At 39.0% G+C, this 23,039-nt stretch overlaps 2 protein-coding genes, 1 non-coding gene and 1 pseudogene across 3 annotated transcripts; 2 read left to right on the forward strand and 2 right to left on the reverse strand.

Annotated features, from left to right (window-relative positions):
- The first annotated feature begins 230 nt into the window (after window positions 1-230).
- On the forward strand, window positions 231-1,193 carry LOC130975289 (60S ribosomal protein L18-2-like; annotated as a pseudogene).
- Window positions 1,194-5,556: 4,363 nt separating this feature from the next.
- Window positions 5,557-5,925, reverse strand: LOC130975291 (uncharacterized mitochondrial protein AtMg00860-like). Its single transcript, XM_057900105.1, has one exon. It carries the CDS (start codon window positions 5,923-5,925, stop codon window positions 5,557-5,559), a length of 369 nt encoding a protein of 122 aa, XP_057756088.1.
- Window positions 5,926-12,779: 6,854 nt separating this feature from the next.
- On the reverse strand, window positions 12,780-12,887 carry LOC130977575 (small nucleolar RNA R71). Its single transcript, XR_009085261.1, has one exon. It is a non-coding gene; the product is annotated as a small nucleolar RNA R71 (small nucleolar RNA).
- Window positions 12,888-22,110: 9,223 nt separating this feature from the next.
- Window positions 22,111-22,714, forward strand: LOC130972963 (copper transporter 6-like). Its single transcript, XM_057897313.1, has one exon. The coding sequence runs from the start codon at window positions 22,143-22,145 to the stop codon at window positions 22,611-22,613; it is 471 nt and encodes a 156-aa protein (XP_057753296.1). The 5' UTR covers window positions 22,111-22,142; the 3' UTR covers window positions 22,614-22,714.
- The last annotated feature ends 325 nt before the right edge of the window (window positions 22,715-23,039 follow it).

A 23,039-nucleotide genomic window follows, 5' to 3' on the forward strand; every position in this document is an offset into this window, starting at 1 on the left:
TTATGCTTTTTAGTAATACTTTAGTGCTTGTAATTTGCAAGGTTACCAATGATGCTGCTATTGTTTTCCATGCTAATGTTGAATAACCTTTGATTATTCCTTTCATTATACTAAGAGAACTCCTTTAACTATAAATTGTGCAAATTTTGATCTGTTTTAGAGATTTATTTATTCTTTATCAAAATATGCATTTGGACGGTTTTGATTTGGTGTGACATGATCAGCTTTATCGCTTCCTTGTGAGGAGGACCGGCAGCAATTTCAATGCCGTGACACTGAATCGCTTGTTCATGAACAAGGTTAACTGGCCTCTGCTTTCTCTGTCATGCTTGATTAAGTTCATGAAGGGTAAGGTTTGTTTTTCCCTCTCTTATCTTTCTCAGTGGTAAGATAGGAATTCTTTGTTTTTTCGATGCAGGAAGGTAAAGCTGTGGTAGTGGGAATTGTAACCGATGATATCAGCATGTATGAAGTTCTTGCATTGAAAGTTACTACCCCCAGGTTTATAGAGACTGCACATGCTAGAATAGAGATGGCTGGTGATAAATGCTTGACATTTGATTAGCTTGCACTTAGGGCACCTCTCGGACAGAACACGGTATGTGTAGATTAGATATATAATCCACTTACTAGTTTCAAATGATGTCTATGACTATGATATATAAACTTATCAATAGATATTTGAGATGGACTGGTTCAAACAATATTTATACAGTTTGATTGAATGAATCACATGAAACCAAGTACAGATTCGTTTATGAATTATAATGGTATTATGCATTATTATAGGATGACTTTGGAAATGTTGAAGTGATTAGCTTATAAATGGTTAATTTGGTTTATATATTGTTGTATGAATGTAGGTTCTTTTTAGAGGCCCAAAGAACTCCAAGAAAGCTGTAAAATACTTTGGTCATGCTCTTGGTGTTCCTCACAGCCATACCAAGCCTTATGTACGATCTAAGAAAAGGAAGTTTGAAAGGGCTAGAGGAAGGAAGAACAGTAAAGAACTTAGGATTTATGTTGTATTGTTTCTGTATTTTTCTTTAGTTTTTAGTTTTGGAATTTAACCCTTTCTCCCATTTCCTAGTATTGAAGACAATTGTCTTAATGATAACTGTTACTAAAATATTGATAAATGGGCTTGCTTTTATGCGTAGGTTGAGAAGCTTGTTGAGAAATCAGAGTTTTGAACTCAAATTTTGTTGAGAAATCAGAGTTTTGAACTCAAATTTTATTTTGTATTTGAGTATTCGTTTTTTAACGTATAAAACATTTATAGCAAAAATTATATATGTCACTAATTACTGTTTGATTTGTCTTGTGATAAAATTTGCATACTATATTTATAGGTTTGGTAATAAAAAAGGACTGAAATTTTATATTGTGCAGCGATGAAGGTAAAGTCAAAAAAGGATTTTTTTTTCAATTTGATCAGGCTATTGCCATGCTTTAAAGTGTGGCTGTATCTCTCGCTATTGCCACGCTTTAAAAGCCTAGCCATATCTCACTATCGCCATGCTTTAAAAGCGTGGCCATATCTCTCTCTATTGCCACGCTTTGAAAGCGTGGCCATATCTCTCTCTACGGCTACGCTTTTAAGCGTGGCAATCTGCAAAAAACGTGGCAACAAAAAGCGTGGCGATAGGTTACCAAAAGCGTAGCGATAGAGCAACCACCACACTTTGAGATGTGACCTTTTCAAAAGCGTGGCGGTAGCTCAAAAAGCGTAGCAATAGAGGTGTTTTCTTGTAGTGTGCAGTATCCTATTTTAATCAATAATTTGGTAAAAAAGTAGTATATAACAAAATCCTATACTCACAACAACTTCTGAGAAAAGTAAAAACCACAAACCAAACCTTAACCACAAACTCCATTACCGTAATTTAGTTAACAATTTAGTAAAATATCTAACAAAATCCTAAAGTCACAAAAAAAAATCTAAAAAACAGTAAAAAAAAAAATTGTACTAAATCCTAATCACAAACTTCATTACACCAATTCAATCAATAATTCATAAACTGTTTAATAAAAAATCCTAAACTCACATAACAATCTTAATAAAAATTTAAAAGCCATGCCAAACTTACCTTTGATGGTGGCAGCAAGATGCTGGAGCAGTGGTGGTACTAGTAGTGACGGCGACACCAATGGCAGTGATCACCAAGAACAGCGGCGGTATTCCCTGTAACACCCTACTTAGCCTAAGCTTTACCTCACGTCGAAAGGCAAAGGTTAATTAAGGGTTACGATAGTTTTAAAGCTGATACATACATACATATATATATATATATATATATATAGAAGAAATAATATAATCTAGAAGCCTGATGAAGGATATAGCTCAAAAACAGGATTTAAAAGCGCACAACGAACTAACGAAGCGTCTAACTCAACGCGCAAGAAACAGATTGATATAATAAAGATAATAGTATAATAGTGTAATATCATAAGAAAACTAGCTATGGCCTATGGAGTTTAAGCCGGCTAGCCAAATATACAGACAAAGAAAAACTGATGTTTAAAAATGGCTTACACAAGTTTTGTTCTCTCTCAAATATAAGCCTGTAAGCCAAAACAAAAATATAAAAGCGAGAAAAAAATGCAAAACGGACCAAAAAGACTCCAAAAGGTATCTGAATCCTCCACTGCTATCACCAATCAAACAACTCACCGAGGTGGGTTGACCTGCAACTGAGAGACACAACAGAAATATGGTATGAGAACCGGAGGTTCTTAGTATGCTAACAATACCCAGTGATGTAGGATATAAGACCCCAGGATGCCAAAGGCAATCCTAGACTCCATATCCATCACATGAGTCAAACTTAAAGCATTCGAAACCAAATAAGCATAATTATATAAGTCCTTAACATAACTAAACAAGGTATTCTATCTTAGGGAATTTTCTAATCTAAATAAACACTGTTGTACCACAACCTTCACCAGCCTATCCTCTATGTGATCCCATCGCCGCCGCCTTCCTAACCTCCTCAATCCCAGTAGAAGTCACAAGTATATACAATACAAGTAAAACACAAGTAGAATCATATACAGAAATTAATTCAAATAGCAATTAGACATGTTATACAAATAGGTAAACCGTAGCAAGTCGACAAAGCATACAAACAGATAGAAAATGCACATGATAAATGCTTGCCCTATTGGCTATAATATCACATTGTTGGTTCAACTACCAATCCGACACATCTCCCTGGAGACGTCGCCCTTCGAAATCATCATATGGGAACCCTCGAGATATAGTGCTCGGATCACTATCCAGGATTGTACGCCTGTACGCTTTGGAGATCCAAAAGGATGCGAGCGGGATCTATTGCCACCGATCTCACATCTCAACTCAACCATGCTACATTTTATTAACCACAATATTCATTCATCCAAAACCATCATATCTCAACATCATCATTTAACAACAATAACAATATCAATTCATTGTACATCATTAACCAACCAACCATCAACACCATATAAATTTTCAAACCTATCCTATGGGTCACTAGCCTAAGTGTCCATGAATATTATATACTACATAGAGAAAATCGAAACCATACCTTGGTCGATCCCCAATATGCACCAATACTCCAAATTGAGCCCAAGACAAGCTTTCAATCACAATCTAAGCCACCAAGAATCTTCAACAAGCATCAACAAGCTCCAAACTCACCATAATCAAGCTATATATACATAAACCATCATAAATCAACCTAGGGCTCATTATAATTGAAATTTCACAAGAGTTTCAATGCCTCTTACCTTGCTCAACAGCTTTGGAAGCCAAAACCAACATCAATCAAAAGTTAAAGTGTACCTAAACACCCAAAAATCACAAAACCTCACTTAGCCAAAACCCTAAAAACTCGAAACTTTGAGGAGAATAATAGAAAAGATTTCGTGGTTACCTCTCCAGTTTCTTGTATGAATTTTGTAGAGCTCTTCACAAGGAATGCATCGTCGCAAACGGTGCGGCGATCGGAGCTCCGTAGTTCAAGATATGGGCTTGGGAAGAAAAGGGTGAATAGTGTTTCTTCTTCCCCTTCCTCTCCTCTCACTTTTATGGTGTGTGTGTGTGTTTAATGATGAATGGGTTCATTAAATGAACCTTATATATGTGGGGCTTGGGCCCAACTTGGGCCCGGCCAAACTCGTTAGCATTTTTAGCCCGTTTGGCCCCAAACCTTTAACACTAACGCCCGATTTTCCATCTCTAATATTTTTCTAAGATTTTTGGCTGTTTTTACTTTTTCTCGTGCAGCACCGGATAGATTTGAACCGGTTCAACCTGTTCAACTGCCAGTTCGCATTTTTTCACGGTTTTTGTAGAAAACACATTTTCTGACTCAGAAGGACCTACTGAGTCCAAAAATCATATTTAAATCCTCAAATTCTCATCCTAACTTTCCGAAATTTAATTTGGGCATTTAAATAATTTTATCTGTGAAAAATACGGTTCTTACATCCTCTCCTCCTTAAAAAGATTTTCGCCCTCGAAAATCCGAATCACGCGATGTAACTCCACGAAGCATCCTACTTTCAACGTTGCCAACCCAACAAGTTGCCAAAGCATCTCGTTCACCATCATCCTACCGTGTCGATGTTCTTTCTCGCCAACTCCTCCATAGAATAGTTCAATCGGATAGGTAGAAAATGAGCGGATTTGGTTAAGCGATCTACGATCACCCAAACCGCATCAAATCCCGACCTTGTCCTCGGCAAATCGGTCACAAAATCCATTGCGATTCATTCCCACTTCCACTGAGGAATCTCAAGTGGTTGCAACATCCCCGACGGCTTCTGATGCTCTATCTTTACTTTCTGGCAAGTCAAACACTTGGATACCATTGTGGCTACATCACCTTTCATTCCAGACCACCAAAACATCCTCTTTAAGTCAGAATACATCTTCGTACTTCCGAGATGAATAGAAGATCCACTGTTATGAGTTTCTGACAACAAGTCTGCCTCAAACTCCCGACATCTGGTATGCAAAATCTCCCCTTATATCTCCACAATCCTTTACCATCCTTGGTGAATTCTCCAAGCCTCTTCTCACCAACTGGTTGGAACAATTGCTGCAACTGGTTCAAACAAGCTCTTCTGGCAACCTCACCAATGTCTAGCTTAAGATCCACAAACTTATCCACTAGCTTCTCTTCCTTGATTCTCATCCAAGCAATTGTTAAAGATCTCCGACTCAATACGTCTGCTACCACATTCGCCTTCCCAAGGTGATAACTTAGTTCAAAATCGTAGTCCTTAAGCAACTCCATCTATCTTCTCCAACGCATATTAAGCTCTTTTTTATCAAAGATGTGCTTGAGACTCTTATGATCAGAAAAGACACTAAACCTCACTCCGTACAAGTGGTGCCTCCAAATCTTCAGTGCAAACACAATCGCCGCTAATTCCAAGTCATGTGTTGGATAATTCACCTCATGTAGTCTCAGCTAACGTGATGCGTAGGCCACTGTGTTCCGGTGTTGCATCATCACGTAACCTAAACCCTTCAACCAAGCATCACAATATACTTCAAACGGCTCATGCGGTTCCAGCAAGATCAAAATAGGTGCTGAAGTTAACTTCTCCTTCAAAGTTTGGAGAACTCTCTTCACACTCCGACGTCCACACAAATGGCACTTTTTTTCTTGTCAACTTAGTCGTCGGTAGTGCAATCCGGGAAAATCCTTCAATGAATCTCTTGTAATATCCAGCTAAACCCAAGAAGCTTTTGACTTCCGTCACCGTTGTCATCCTTTTCCATTCCATCACCATTTCCACCTTAGAAGGAACCACGGCTATTCCTCCTTTGCTCACCACGTGACCTAAGAACTTCACTTCCTCCTTCCAGAACTCACACTTCGACAACTTAGCGTACAACTTCTGCTGCGTCACTCTGATTATCGTCATTAAGATTCCAAAAATTTTTCTTAAACCAAATACCGATTTTGTAATATTTGTCAAAACCTTTAAAACAACTTCAATCTAAATGAGTCCATTGTTAAAACCTTATTAAAAGAGTCGAAAACTTTTTATTTGTAAATCAATCATTTTAAAGCACGATTTTTCCTAAATTCATTCAAAACCCTTAAATAAAAACCTTTCCGTTTGAATCCCTTTTGGATAAGTTAAATTTTGCAAACCAAAATCACAAGTTAACAAAATCTTAGGACTCACTTTCCTTTTTAAATCGTATCGTTTGATCAAAAGTTCCAATCCTAGTTTCAAAACCGAATCATTCAAAACAGTTTATTCTAAACCAGGTCACTGTTGAGCTTTTTGAAAGGAGTCAAAATCATTTACTCGGAAGTTGATTACTTCAAACCATGATTTTCTTAAATTAAAACTTTTCAAATTGAATCCCTCTTGATAAGAGAAATTGGAAACCATTTTCACGAGGGAACAAAATCAGAGAACTCACTGTTCTTTTAAACCATATCTCTTAAATCAAGAGTTTCGACTAACTTTTAAAACCGAATCATTTAAACCAAAGTTTCAAACCAGATTGGAAATCATTCTAAACCTTAAAACTGCAAAATCATAGTTAAAAACTACAAAGACGTCAGTCGATACTTCCGTTGCCACTAGTGTTATATCGCACCCATCACCCATATAGGAAATCAACAAGACTCCTAGTCATGCCTGGTAACCATTTCGGCACGTCCACTCTGATCGTTTGTCATCACAAGTCCAAAATCCTTGGCTACCGCCACTAAAATCCTCCTTTCCCATGGTTTACCCCCAACTCAAGTCTAAGCCCTTGTAATCCTAACGACAACTTTGCAGAGATAGAACTAGGCTACCCTCACATCCAACCAATTTAGAATATTCAAAGCACACGCTTACTTCTCGTCGGAGGGTCCGACCCCGTCGCATCACATGTATCCAAGGTAAGCACACGGCCAGACTGTTGGTTCTGACCCATGTTCTGGTTTTTCTTACGACGGCAGTTCTTGGCTAGGTTCCCAGGTAGTCCACAAGAAAAACACAAACGACTCCCCTTCATATGGTGAAGTTGGGCATTGTTGTCCCTTCTGAAGTTCCCTTGACCTAGCAAATGCTAAGGAGTATGTCCATCTTTCTTGAAGTTTTGTCCCCTTGGTCCAAGGTAATGATCGAGTTCCCTACTAGTATTCCCTCTATAAGTGTCCCTTAATGAGACTACCGTTTTTGCATGTTCTTCAACAACCCTCGCCTTGTCCACCAATTTAGAGAATCTCCTAATCTCCAGTGGAGACACAACACGCCTGATATCTTCCCTCAGCCCTACTTCGTTTTTGATGCATTTCCATTCCTCATAAGACTCAGAAGTACCCTGACTTATTCTCGAGAACCTACAGAGTTCCTCAAACTTGCTGGTGTATTCTGCTATAGTCATAGACCCTTGCTTCAGCTGTAAGAGCTCCAATTCTCTGGCCTCCCTTAATGACTCATGCGAGTACTTTTTATAGAAGGCTTCCTGGAATAACGCCCATGTAATGTCCACATTCTGTTAGTGTAGCAGTCAGCGCTCTCCTTACCACCATTACTGAGCCTCTCCTAGTAGTTGATAAGTCGCATATTCCATGAACTTGTCATACGGTACATGTTGAGTATGCAAGACCCGCTCCACAACTTGAAACCAGTTGTCTACTTCAGTAGGAGCTATTGATCCATTGAAAGCAGGCGGGTTAGCTTTCAGAAAGGCAGCTAGAGTTTTCGGGACACCACTCAAGCTGTCTTCAGTACATTCTCCATTTTCGTTTCTGCTTCCGACTGGTTGGGCTAACCTCTGCACAGGTTGCAGAGTCGCAGTAGCATTCGCTTCCATGGTGTTCGTCAGATTCGCCATCGCCACCATGAACTGGGCATGGTTATCAGCTGGTTGCTCATTCCTACTCTCTCGTGAATGTGCTCGACCTCGTTTGCGAGTGGCCATTGGGTTTCCTGTCTACACCAAACAATCGATATCGAGGTGATCAGTCTCAATATCAAAAACCTAGTGTTTTAATTATCCCAAATAGGCATTCACAAACAAGTATACTATGTAATATCAAATAGATAACCTAAATAGCATGAAAGAAAAATGACCCAAAGTATGCAATGAAGCACAATCGGTCTATCCCTCAGACTCACGAGGACAAACCGCTTTGATACCACTAAATGTAACACCCTAATTAGCCTAAGCTTTACTTTGCGTCGTAAGGTAAAGGTTAATCAAGGGTTACAACAGTTCTAAAGCTGATACATACATACATATATATATAAGAAATAATATAATCTAGGAGCCTGATGAAGGATATAGCTCAAAAACAGGATTTAAAAGCGCAGAATGAACTAACGAAGCGTCTAACTCAACGTGCAAGAAACAGATGTGATATAACAAAGATAATAGTATAATGTGTAATATCGTAAGAAAACTAGCTACGGCTCGCGGAGTTTAAGCTGGCTAGCTAAATATACAGACAAAGGAAAACTGAAGTTTAAAAATAGCTTATACAAGTTTTGTTCTCTCTCAAATATAAGTCTCTAAGCCAAAACAAAAATACAAAAGCGAGAGAGAAATGCAAAATAGACCAAAAAGACTCCAAAAGGTATCCGTATCCTCCACTGTTGTCACCAATCAAACAACTCACCGAGGTGGGTTGACCTGCATCTGAAAGACACAAAAGAAATATGGTATGAGAACCGGAGGTTCTTAGTATGGTAACAGTGCCCAGTGATGTAGGATATAAGACCCCGGGATGCCAAAGGCAATCCTAGACTCCATATCCATCACATGATTTAAACTTAAAGCATTCAAAACCAAATAAGCATAATTATATAAGACCTTAACATAACTAAACAGGGTATTGTATCTTAGGGAATTTTGTAATCTAAACAAACACCGCTGTACCACAACCTTCACCAGCCTATCCTCCATGTGATCCCATCGCCTCCGCCTTCCTAATCTCCTCAATCCTAGTAGAAGTCACAAGTATATACAATACAAGTAAAACACAAGTAGAATCATATACAGAAATTAATTCAAATAGCAATTAGACATGTTATACAAATAGGTAAACCGTAGCAAGTTGACAAAGTATACAAACAGATAGAAAATGCACATGATAAATGCTTGCCCTATTGGCTGTGTGATGAGCGGATAATTTGTATGCTTTTTGGCATTGTTTTTAGTATGTTTTTGGTAGTTTTAGTTGAGTTTTTATTATATTTTTATTAGTTTTTAGTTAAAATTCACTTTTCTGGACTTTACTATGAGTTTGTGTGTTTTTCTGTGATTTCAGGTATTTTCTGGCTGAAATTGAGGGATCTGAGCAAAAATCTGATCCAGAGACTCAAAAGGACTGCAGATGCTGTTGGATTCTGACCTCCCTGCACTCGAAGTGGATTTTCTGGAGCTACAGAAGCCCAATTGGTGCGCTCTCAATGGCGTTGGAAAGTAGACATCCTGGGCTTTCCAGCAATATATAATGGTCCATACTTTGCCCAAGATTTGATGGCCCAAACCGGCGTTCAAAGTCACCTACAGAAATTCCAGCGTTAAACGCCGGAACTGGCACCTAATTGGGAGTTAAACGCCCAAACTGGCATAAAAGCTGGCGTTTAACTCCAAGAAGAGTCTCTACACGAAAATGCTTCATTGCTCAGCCCAAGCACACACCAAGTGGGCCCGGAAGTGGATTTTTATGTCATTTACTCATTCTTGTATACCTCAGGCTACTAGTTTCTATAAGTAGGACCTTTTACTATTGTATTTGAATCTTGGTTCTTTTGGTTCCCCCTCTGGGGCCGAAACCAATGATCACTTTTGTTCTTATGTATTTTCAACGGTGGAGTTTCTACACACCATAGATTAAGGTGTGGAGCTCTGCTGTACCTCGAGTATTAATGCAATTACTACTGTTCTTCCATTCAATTCCACTTGTTCTTTATCCAAGATATCACTTGTTCTTCAACATGATGAAGGTGATGATTGACGCCCATCACCATTCTCACCCATGAACAAGGTGACTGACAACCATTCTTGTTCTACAAGCATCTGAGGCTTAGTGAATATCTCTTGGATTCTTCGGAATCTTCGTGGTATAGGCAGGACCTGATGGCGGCATTCAAGAGAATCCGGAAGGTCTAAACCTTGTCTGTGGTATTCTGAGTAGGATTCAATGACTGAATGACTGTGACGTGCTTCAAACCCTGAGGGCGGGGCGTTAGTGACAAACGCAAAAGAATCACTGGATTCTATTCCGCGCCTGATTGAGAACCGACAGATGAATTCCGCTATGCTGTGACGGAGCATATGCAATCGCTTTCACTGAGAGGATGGGAGGTAGCTGCTGACAACAGTGAAACCCTACACGAGCTTGCCATGGAAAGGAGTAAGAAGGATTGGATGAAGACAGTAGGAAAGCAGAGAGACGGAAGGGAAGGCATCTTCATATGCTTGTCTGAAGCTCTTACACCAATGATATACATAAGTATCTCTATCTTTATCTTTATGTTATTTTCGTTCATCATCTATACCCATTTGAGTCTGCCTGACTGAGATTTACAAGATGACCATAGCTTGCTTCATACCAACAATCTCCGTGGGATCGACCCTTACTCGCGTAAGGTATTACTTGGACGACCCAGTGCACTTGCTGGTTAGTTGTGCGAAGTTGTAGTGATCACAATTTCGCGCACCAAGTTTTTGGCGCCGTTGCCGGGGATTGTTCTGTGTATGGACAACTGACGGTTCATCTTGTTGCTTAGATTAGGTATTTTTCTTCAGAGTTCTTAAGAATGAATTCTAGTGTTTCAAGGTGATGTTCTTATCATCACCAAAGCTGATTGATCATCATCAATTTAGCTCTTGAATGCAATGTCCTGCTGAAGCTTAGCCGGCCATGTCTAATTCCTTTAGACTAAAGCTTTAGACTAACATTGCATGATTCCTGGAATTCCCATTAAGAATTTTGATACCTTTATTTTCCTTTTCACTTAATTTTCGAAAAAGCACAAAAAAATTACAAAATCATAAAATCCAAAAAAATATGTCTTGTTTGAGTCTAGAGTCTCATCTTAAGTTTAGTATCAATTGCATGTTTCTGTTCTTATTGCATTCATGCATGTGTCCTCATTGATCTTCAAGTTGTTCTTGATGATTTTCTTGTTTTGATCTTTGAATTCTATTGACTTGAGTGTTTTGTGTTTCTCATATGCATTCTCATGTAGTTAGTGTCAATAGTATACAAACTGCTAAGTTTGGTGTCTTGCATGCATTGTTATTTGATTCTTGTTGCATTTTAATTATTAAAAATCCAAAAATATTTTTAATTTGTGTCTTTTCAAGTCAATGATACAAAGAATTGAAGATTCAGAACATACTGCAGAGGAATTATACAGAAAAAGCTGAGCATTCAAAAATGCCCAGTGAAGAAGGCAGACTGGCGTTTAAACGCCAGCCAGGGCACCTGGTTGGGCGTTTAACGCCCAAAGAGGTAGCATTTTGGGCGTTAAACGCCAGAATGTATACCATTCTGGGCGTTTAACGCCAGGATGGTGCTAGGGGGAAGATTTTGTTTTCAAAATCAATTTTTTTCAAGTTTTCAAAGTTTTTCAACATCAAATCTTTTTCAAATCATATCTTTTCAATCAAATGTTTTCAAAATCAATTTCTTTCCTTTTTCAAAGATACTTACTAACAATTAATGATTTGATTGAACATTTTTTTTGCCTTTTCTGTTGAGGAAGGTTTTATGTTTGAATCATATCTTTTCTTGTTAGGCAAGTCATTAAATTTTAAAATCATATCTTTTCAAATTGTTTTCAAATCATATCTTTTAAAATTGTTTTCAAATCATATTTTCTCAATCACATTTTTTTAAAAACCAATCATATCTTCTTAATCACATCTTTTTCAAAATAGTTTTCAATCAAATCTTTTTAACTTCTAATTTCAAAATCTTTTTCAAAAATCACTTGATTTCTTTCCCACTCTTATTTTCGAAAATCAATTAGTGTTTTTCAAAAATTTTTCAAAATCTTTTACTTAATTTTCGAAAATTACTTCCCTTATTCTCACATCCTTCTGTTTATGGACTAACACTATCCCTTAATGCAAAATTCGAACTCCATCTTCTTTGATAAGTTCGAATTTTCTACTTCTGTCTTCTACTCTTCTTTTCCTCTAACACCTCAAGGAATCTCTATACTGTGACATAGAGGATTCCATATTTTCTTGTTCTCTTCTCTTTCATATGAGCAGGAACAAAGACAAAGGCATTCTTGTTGAAGCTGACACTGAACCTGAAAGGACCTTGAAGCGAAAGCTAAGAGAAGCTAAGACTCAACTCTCTGTTGAGGACCTGACCGAATTCTTCAAGGAAGAAGAACCCATGACAGCCGAAAACAACAACAATGCCAACAATGCAAGGAAGGTGCTGGGTGACTTTACTGCACCTACTCCCAATTTCTATGGGAGAAGCATCTCTATCCCTGCCATTGGAGCAAACAACTTTGAGCTTAAGCCTCAGTTAGTTTCTCTAATGCAACAGAATTGCAAGTTCCATGGACTTCCAATGGAAGATCCTCATCAGTTTTTAGCTGAGTTCTTGCAAATCTGTGACACAGTCAAGACTAATGGGGTTGACCCTGAGGTCTACAGACTGATGCTATTCCCTTTTGCTGTAAGAGACAGAGCTAGGACATGGTTGGACTCACAACCTAAAGAAAGCCTGGACTCTTGGGAAAAGCTAGTCAATGCCTTCTTGGCAAAGTTCTTTCCACCTCAAAAATTGAGTAAGCTTAGAGTGGAAGTCCAAACCTTCAGACAGAAGGATGGAGAATCCCTCTATGAAGCTTGGGAAAGATACAAACAATTAATCAGAAAATGTCCCTCAGACATGCTTTCTGAATGGAGCATCATAGGTATTTTCTATGATGGTCTCTCTGAACTATCCAAGATGTCTCTGGATAGCTCTGCTGGAGGATCTCTTCATCTGAAGAAGACGCCTACAGAAGCTCAAGAGCTCATTGAAATGGTTGCAAATAACCAATTCATGTACACTTCTGAAAGGAATCCTGTGAACAATGGGACAAGTTAGAAGAAAGGAGTTCTTGAGATTGATACTCTGAATGCCATATTGGCTCAGAACAAGATATTGACTCAACAAGTCAATTTGATTTCTCAAAGTCTGTCTGGAATGCAAAATGCACCAAGCAGTACTAAGGAAGCTTCATCTGAGGAAGAAGCATATGATCCTGAGAACCCTTCAATGGAAGAGGTGAATTACCTAGGAGAACCCTATGGAAACACCTATAATTCTTCATGGAGAAATCACCCAAATCTCTCATGGAAGAATCAAGAGAGACCTCAACAAGGTTTCAATAACAATAATGGTGGAAGAAACAGGTTTAGCAATGGCAAGCCTTTTCCATCATCTTCTCAGCAACAGACAGAGAGTTCTAAGCAGAATACTTCTGACTTAGCAACAATGGTCTCTGATCTAATAAAGACCACTCAAAGTTTCATGAATGAAACAAGGTCCTCCATTAGAAATTGGGAAGGACAAGTGGGACAGCTGAGCAAGAAAATTTCTGAACTCCCTCCTAGTACTCTTCCAAGCAATACAGAAGAAAATCCAAAAGGAGAGTGCAAAGCCATAACCATGGCCGAATCTAGAGAGGGAAGAGAGGAAGTGGACGCCACTGAGGAAGGCCTCAATGGGCGTGCACTGACCTCCAACGCGTTCCCCAATGAGGAACCATGGGAATCTGAGGCTCAAAATGAGATCATAGAGATTCCATTGGACTTACTTCTGCCTTTCATGAGCTCTGATGAGTATTCTTCCTCTGAAGAGGATGAGTATGTCACTGAAGAGCAAGTTGCTAAATACCTTGGAGCAATCATGAAGCTAAATGACAAGTTATTTGGAAATGAGACTTGGGAGGATGAACCCCCCTTGCTCACCAAAGAATTGGATGACTTGTCTAGGCAGAAACTGCCTCAAAAGAGGCAGGATCCTGGGAAGTTTTCCATACCTTGTACCATAGGCACCATGACCTTCAAGAAGGCCTTGTGTGACTTAGGGTCAAGTGTAAACCTCATGCCCCTCTCTGTAATGGAGAAATTAGGGATCTTTGAGGTGCAAGCTGCAAAAATCTCACTAGAGATGGCAGACAACTCAAGAAAACAAGCCTATGGACTTGTAGAGGATGTTCTGGTAATAGTTGAAGACCATTACATCCCTACTGATTTCGTAGTCCTAGAGACTGGGGAGTGCATGGATGAATCCATCATCCTCGGCAGACCCTTCCTAGCCACAGCAAAGGCTGTGGTTGATGTTGATAGAGGTGAACTAATCATTCAAGTGAATGAAGAATCCTTGGTGTTTAAGGCTCAAGGATATCCCTCTGTCACCATGGAGAAGAAGCATGAAGAGCTTCTCTCAAATCAGAGACAAACAGAGCCCCCACAGTCAAACTCTAAGTTTGGTGTTGGGAGGCCACAACCAAACTCTAAGTTTGGTGTTGAACCCCCACATTCAAACTCTAAGTTTGGTATTGGGAGGTTCCCACATTGCTCTGATCATTTGTAAGGCTCAATGAGAGCCATCTGTCAAGCTAATGACATTAAAGAAGCGCTTGTTGGGAGGCAACCCAATGTTTTATAGTTAACTATTTCCTTTTGTTATTTTATCTTTTTTGTAGGTTGATGATCATAAGAAGTCACAAAATCAATGAAAAAAAGCAAAAACAGAATGAAAAACAGGAAGAAAAATAGCACACCCTGGAGGAAGAACTCACTGGCGTTTAAACGCCAGTGAGGCTAGCAGTTGGGCGTTTAACGCCCAGTTTGGCACCATTCTGGGCGTTTAACGCCAAAAAGGGGCACCAGACTGGCGTTAAACGCCAGAAAAGGGCTAGAACCTGGCGTTAAACGCCAGGAATGGGCACCAGCCCGGCGTTTAACGCCAGAAATGGCTCAAAACGTGGATTTTGATGCCATTTGGTGCAGGGATGACTTTTCCTTGACACCTAAGGATCTGTGGACCCCACAGGATCCCCAAACAACCCCACCACTCTCTCTTCTTCTTCACCCATTCACCAATCACCTCAACATCTCTTTCTCTTCACCACTCACCTCTATAAAACCCCACTTACCTCACCATCCGAATTCAAACCACTACTTCTTCCCCTTTTGGCCTAACCACAAGACCATCTCCCTCTCTTCCATTTCTTCTTCTTCTACTCTCTTCTTTCTTCTTTTGCTCGAGGACGAGCAAACCTTTTAAGTTTGGTGTGGTAAAAGCATTACTTTTTGTTTTTCCATAACCATTTATGGCATCCAAAGCCGGTTCAACTGAGAAGGCATGACCTCAAGCCCATCACTAAGAAGAAGATGGAGCAAACAAGAGACCCCTCTCATCAAGAGATCCCTGAGATACCTCAAGAGATGCACTTTCCTCCACAAGACTATTGGGAGCAACTGAACACCTCCCTAGGAGAATTAAGTTCCAACATGGGACAACTAAGGGTGGAGCACCAAGAACACTCCATCATCCTCCATGAAATTAGAGAAGATCAAGGAATCATGAGAGAGGAGCAACAAAGACAAGGAAGAGACATTGAGGAGCTCAAGCACTTCATAGGATCTTCAAGAGAAAGAAAGAGCCGCCATCACTAAGGTGGACCCGTTCTTTAATCTCCTTGTTCTTTATTCTTCTGTTTTTCGAATTTTAGTGCTTTATGTTTATCCATGTTTGTGTCTTATGATCATTAGTGTCTTAGTGTCTATGCCTTAAAGCTATGAATATGAATCCATCACCTTTCTTAAATGAAAACTGTTTTTATCACAAAAGAACAAGAAGTACAGGATTTCAAATTCATCTTTAAAACTAGTTTAATTAGTTTGATGTGGTGACAATACTTGTTGTTTTCTGAATGTATGCTTGAACAGTGCATATGTCTTTTGAATTTGTTGTTCATGAATGTTAAAATTGTTGGCTCTTGAAAGAATGATGAAAAAAGAGACATGTTACTGAGGATCTGAAAAATCATAAAAATGATTCTTGAAGCAAGAAAAAGCAGTGAATACAAAAAAAAAAGAGAAAAAGAAGGAGAAAAACGAAAAAAAAGGGAGAAAGAGAAAAAGAAAGAAAAAGAAAGAAATAAAGTTGTGATCCAAGGCAATAAGAGTGTGCTTAAGAACCCTGGACACCTCTAATTGGGGACTTTAGCAAAGCTGAGTCACAATCTGAAAAGGTTCACCCAATTATGTGTCTGTGGCATGTATGTATCCGGTGGTAATACTGGAAGACAGAGTGCTTTGGGCCACGGCCAAGACTCATAAAGTAGCTGTGTTCAAGAATCATCATACTTAACTAAGAGAATCAATAACACTATCTGGATTCTGAGTTCCTAAAGAAGCCAATCATTCTGAATTTCAAAGGATAAAGTGAGATGCCAAAACTGTTCGAAGGCAAAAAGCTACTAGTCCCGCTCATCTAATTTGGAGCTTAGTTTCATTGATAATTTGGAGTCTATAGTATATTCTCTTCTTTTTATCTTATTTGATTTTCAGTTGCTTGGGGACAAGCAACAATTTAAGTTTGGTGTTGTGATGAGCGGATAATTTGTATGCTTTTTGGCATTGTTTTTAGTATGTTTTTGGTAGTTTTAGTTGAGTTTTTATTATATTTTTATTAGTTTTTAGTTAAAATTCACTTTTCTGGACTTTACTATGAGTTTGTGTGTTTTTCTGTGATTTCAGGTATTTTCTGGCTGAAATTGAGGGATCTGAGCAAAAATCTGATCCAGAGACTCAAAAGGACTGCAGATGCTGTTGGATTCTGACCTCCCTGCACTCGAAGTGGATTTTCTGGAGCTACAGAAGCCCAATTGGCGCGCTCTCAACGGCGTTGGAAAGTAGACATCCTGGGCTTTCCAGCAATATATAATGGTCCATACTTTGCCTAAGATTTGATGGCCCAAATCGGCGTTCAAAGTCACCTACAGAAATTCCAGCGTTAAACGCCGGAACTGGCACCTAATTGGGAGTTAAACGCCCAAACTGGCATAAAAGCTGGCGTTTAACTCCAAGAAGAGTCTCTACACGAAAATGCTTCATTGCTCAGCCCAAGCACACACCAAGTGGGCCCGGAAGTGGATTTTTATGTCATTTACTCATTCTTGTATACCTCAGGCTACTAGTTTCTATAAGTAGGACCTTTTACTATTGTATTTGAATCTTGGTTCTTTTGGTTCCCCCTCTGGGGCCGAAACCAATGATCACTTTTGTTCTTATGTATTTTCAACGGTGGAGTTTCTACACACCATAGATTAAGGTGTGGAGCTCTGCTGTACCTCGAGTATTAATGCAATTACTATTGTTCTTCCATTCAATTCCACTTGTTCTTTATCCAAGATATCACTTGTTCTTCAACATGATGAAGGTGATGATTGACGCCCATCACCATTCTCACCCATGAACAAGGTGACTGACAACCATTCTTGTTCTACAAGCATCTGAGGCTTAGTGAATATCTCTTGGATTCTTCGGAATCTTCGTGGTATAGGCAGGACCTGATGGCGGCATTCAAGAGAATCCGGAAGGTCTAAACCTTGTCTGTGGTATTCTGAGTAGGATTCAATGACTGAATGACTGTGACGTGCTTCAAACCCTGAGGGCGGGGCGTTAGTGACAAACGCAAAAGAATCACTGGATTCTATTCCGCGCCTGATTGAGAACCGACAGATGAATTCCGCTATGCTGTGACGGAGCATATGCAATCGCTTTCACTGAGAGGATGGGAGGTAGCTGCTGACAACAGTGAAACCCTACACGAGCTTGCCATGGAAAGGAGTAAGAAGGATTGGATGAAGACAGTAGGAAAGCAGAGAGACGGAAGGGAAGGCATCTTCATATGCTTGTCTGAAGCTCTTACACCAATGATATACATAAGTATCTCTATCTTTATCTTTATGTTATTTTCGTTCATCATCTATACCCATTTGAGTCTGCCTGACTGAGATTTACAAGATGACCATAGCTTGCTTCATACCAACAATCTCCGTGGGATCGACCCTTACTCGCGTAAGGTATTACTTGGACGACCCAGTGCACTTGCTGGTTAGTTGTGCGAAGTTGTAGTGATCACAATTTCGCGCACCACTGTGATATCACATTGTTGGTTCAACTGCCAACTCGACACATCTCCCTAGAGACGTCGCCCTTTGGAATCATCATATGGGAACCCCCGAGATATAGTGCTCGGATCACTATCCAGGATTGTACGCCTATACGCTTTGGAGATCCGAAGGGATGCGAGCGGGATCTATTGCCACCGACCTCACATCTCAATGCAAGCGAGACGAACCACCGCCTTTACGCCGCTGCCGCTACCTCGAACAGGCGGGATCCAACGTCAGCCCCTGCCCGGGCGCATAGCGTATCATAATCTCAATATACAAATAATACACCAGTGGTTTTCGGAAAATATTTTCAATATATCATGGATCCATCATCTCATTTCGAGTCCTCACCTCATCTCAACGACTGTCAATTCAACATTCCCATTCTTCATTCTCACTCTACCTACCCATCCTCAGTACCCTAGAAACCTAAGCCTCCGTTCTCTAATTTATCATAACAATCATCAACTAAACCCTTAGCTTATATTCCATATTTTCGTACCCAAAATTAAGCCCAAAAGCCTTAAAATGGTGTTATAGAAGCTTATAACCTTCTTGGGAAGGTAAAATTATTGAAAACAAAGTTTGAAATTGTGAAACAGGGCGTGTGCGTACGCACAGGGGTGTGCGTGCGCACGCCCAGGAAGATTTTGAAAGTGTGCGTGCGCACAGGTACTAAAATTTACAAGCCTGTTCACTCGCACAAGCTGTGCGAGCGCCCTCAACAGACGACCCTTCCCGACTTGTGCGTGTGCACAGGGCTGTGCGTACACACAGGTCGTAATTCTTCATTGATGTGCGTGCGCACAAGCTGTGCTAACGCTGCAGGCAGAGAGCCTTTTCCTTCTTGTGCATACGCATAGGTCTGTGCGTCCGCACAGAATAAGATTTTTGCAGGGTTGTGCATTTGCACAAGGCTGTGCAAGCGCACATATCAGAAATCCTGAAATTTTGCAACTTTGCAGAATTTCAAAATTTAAACACCAACTTTGAATGACCATAACTTCCTCTATAAAATTTCAAATTTTATAAACTTTATATCGAGTTAAAGGGTTTTTAATGAACTTTAAATTTAAACCAAATCCAATAGATTTTGAAAACCATGGCAAAAGTTATGATCAGACAAAGTTCATAAAAATCAACTTTAACCCAAAGTTCACAAATTACCAATTTTCCCAAATTTCATATCTCAAGCCAATCAAAACAACACCCAAATCCTCTCTACAGCACAATTTACCCTCTAGGATCACTTTTCACCATTAATACCAAAATTTCCATCCTATTTCATCATTCTCAACCTCAATAATCAAATATATATAACATCTTAAACACATATCCACCAATCATCATTTTATCACTATCAAGCTTCTTCATCAACTCAACCATGCTTCATTTTATTACCCACAATATTCATTCATCCAAAACCGTCATATCTCAACATCATCATTTAACAACAACAACAATATCAATTCATTGTACAACATCAACCAACCAATCATCAAGAACATATAAATTTTCAAACCTATCATATGGGTCACTAGCCTATGTGTCCATGAATATTATATACTACATAGAGAAAACCGAAACCATACCATGGCCGATCCTCAATATGCACCAAAACTCCAAATTGAGCCCAAGACAAGCTTTCAATCACAATCTAAGCCACCAAAAATCTCCAACAAGCATCAACAAGCTCCAAACTCACCATAATCAAGCTATATATACATAAACCATCATAAATCAACCTAGGACTCATTATAATTGAAATTTCACAAGAGTTTCAATACCTCTTATCTTGTCCAATAGTTTTGGAAGCCAAAACCAACATCAATCAAAGGCTAGAGTGTACCTAAACACCCAAATATCACAAAACCTTACTTAGCCAAAACCCTAAAAGCTTAAAACTTTGAGAAGAAGAATAGAAATTATTTCGTGGTCACCTCTCCAGTTTCTTGTATGGGTTTTGTAGTGCTCTTCACAAGGAACGCGTAGCCGCAAACGGTACGGCGATTGGAGCTACGTAACTCAAGATATAGGCTTGGAAAGAAGAGTGTGAATAGTGTTTCTTCTTCCGCTTCCTCTCCTCTCACTTTTCTGGTGTGTGTGTGTGTGTGTGTTTAATGATGAATGGATTCATTAAATGAACCTTATATATGTGGGGCTTGGGCCCAACTTGGGCCCAGTCCAACCCGTTAGCGTTTTTAGCTCGTTTGGCCCAACTTTGGGCCAAACCTTTAACACTAATGCCTGGTTTTTCATCTCTAATATTTTTCTAAGGTTTTTTGCTGTTTTCACTTTTTCTCGCACAGTACCGGACAGACTTGAACCGGTTCAACTGGTTCAACTGTCGATTCGCGTTTTTTCATGGTTTTTTTGCAGAAAACACATTTTCTGACTCGAAAGGACCTACTGAGTCCAAAAATTATATTTAAATCCCCAAATTCTCATCCTAACTTTCTGAAATTCAATTTGGGCATTTAAATGATTTTATCCGTGAAAAATCCGGTTCTTACATTCCCAACCCCCCCAGTGGTGACTGACAGCTCTTGCGGTGACAATGTTCAGTGACGGTGGCACATGAGGCTCCAGCATGTGATAGCGACACCGGCAACACTTCGTCTAATGGCAGAGAGAGAGAGAGAGAGAGAGAGAAGTGAGGGAGGAAAGATTTGCGTTTGAATTTTAAATCAATTACCATCGGATTTACCGTCAGATTACTCCAACGGTAAATTGGTAAAATGCTGCGTTTTATTAAATCGATTTACTTTCGGCAAAACTCGACGGTAAATTCGCCAGTAAATGTGGTGCCAACAAAATTATATTTCGTGCTACTAATCAACGTTGGACTTAGAGTTAGAATGTAAAATCCGACGGCAAATGTTTTTAGGAAATCTAAGCTACCTTATATCCGACGCAAAATCTGCCGCTAAATTCGCTAGTAACCATCGACGCCGAATCCGACGGTTCTCAGCATCTTTTTTTGTAGTGAGAGATCTTTTTCAGTTATGAATATTGTAAAGAATAGATTCAGAAATAAATAGGAAGATGAATTTTTTGTTAATTGTCTTCTGATTTACATTGAAAAGAAAATTGTCGAAAATTTTAACACATATTCTATTATCGATAAATTTGATGATTTGAAAAAAATTGTTGTATACCACTTAATTATAAAAAAAAATTGTGAGTAAATGGTACACATTTTTTGTAATGCATTTTAGATTATATAACTTTTTATATAGAAGTTGCTTTATATATTACGGCCCTGTGTAGATACATTAAATAAGAATATTACAAAATCTAAAAGGAACAGCATCTATAATATTAAAAGAAGAAAAATCTCAAGGAAAGAAAATATGTATATAATTTCCCCTTTCTTTACTATACTATACTTTCAAGAAAATAATACACTATAAATTAAAGCAATTCTACATTAACTTTTTAAATTAAAATTCTCAAATCCACCCATAATAAGTTGTATCTATAAAATGAAGAGTAGAGAAAAAGTAATGAATTGATTAAAGGATCCAGTCTGCTGAAAATCCTAAGACGCTACAACTATAGCGCTACTTCTTACATAGCCTTCTTTTCCTTTAATTTCCCTTTTTCGGTTGTCTTCGTCACAAAAAGTTACATTATATTTCATTTTATAGCGAGTACCCCCCTTGCTTAGCTTGCTTGCTTGCATTTGAATCATGGAACAATTTTTATGAACAAGAATAATATCTTTATGATGTGTTCTGTCTGTCATGCCTCAACCGACACTAAATTTTGCTACGTATATGCATAAAACATGTAAAATATAAACTTTAAATTATTAATTAATAAAATAATAAATAAAAAAAAAGGAACCATGCATGTTACGTTCATTCCTACATAGATTGAATTATATATATACACATGCTGTTAGACAAAATTTCTTAAACCCCCTGTCACGTAACATTAAAATTCATAGCAGCTAGATACACTTCAAAATGGCATCAATCACCGCGGCGGAGGGCGTGCCGGCACCGTATAACTCCACGGTGGCCACTCGGCTAGGCCGGAGAAGAATTCCGATCCACACCAGCTTCTATTGGGACCACAAGGTAGACATACTTTTCCGGTGCTGGCCGGGCGACAGCGTGGGCATGTATGTGGTGGCGCTGATGCTGGTGTTCGCAATGGCGGTGCTGGTAGAGTGGCTTTCGTTCACCAACATAGTGAAGCTTAAGCCAGGGGGCTCAAACGACGTCGTTGGGGGGCTATTGAAGACGGGGCTATACGGCGTGCGTTCCGGCCTCTCTTACTTGGTGATGCTGGCCGTTATGTCGTTTAACGGTGGGGTTTTTATTGTCGCAATTGGTGGCCACGTCATCGGGTTCTTGATTTTCGGTACTCGAGCGTTCAGAAGGAAGACGGCTGTACCGGACTCGTCTAAGCCGTTGGATTTGCGAGTTCAGTAAATGGAACTTTCAATTGCTTCCGTTTGATGGAGATGCATATCGTTCCGAACTGTGCATTTTTTGTGCTTTTGTTATATTCTTGAGTAGTGTGGGTTTCTCTTTCTATCCATACCTGTGTTTCAGTTTTAATTTTTATAATTTTTTTTTTTTGATTCATAAACTTAGATTATATATTTTTGTCTAGCTATTAATCAAGTTACTTCGTAAAGTACTGATGCGATTCATCTTAACTCATTAAGATTTTAACTTTTTAAGCCAAATTTAATGGTGCAATTTAACGATAATAACCAAAATAAATTATTCTAAATTTTATTAAATTAAACATAAACTAAAATAATTCATATATATAGACTAAAACTTCTTGATAAAACAAGCGTAGTAATTGAAATTGTTACATAACACGCTGTTCGTCTATAATGGTTTACC

Source organism: Arachis stenosperma, chromosome 4 (assembly GCF_014773155.1).
Source record: "Arachis stenosperma cultivar V10309 chromosome 4, arast.V10309.gnm1.PFL2, whole genome shotgun sequence".
Taxonomy (NCBI): Eukaryota; Viridiplantae; Streptophyta; class Magnoliopsida; order Fabales; family Fabaceae; genus Arachis; species Arachis stenosperma.

What these genes read in the sequence shown, in the direction of transcription:
- LOC130975291 (XM_057900105.1), bottom strand. Translation starts at nt 5,925, where the DNA reads ATGACGATAATCAGAGTGACGCAGCAGAAGTTGTACGCTAAGTTGTCG.
- LOC130972963 (XM_057897313.1), top strand. Translation starts at nt 22,143, where the DNA reads ATGGCATCAATCACCGCGGCGGAGGGCGTGCCGGCACCGTATAACTCC.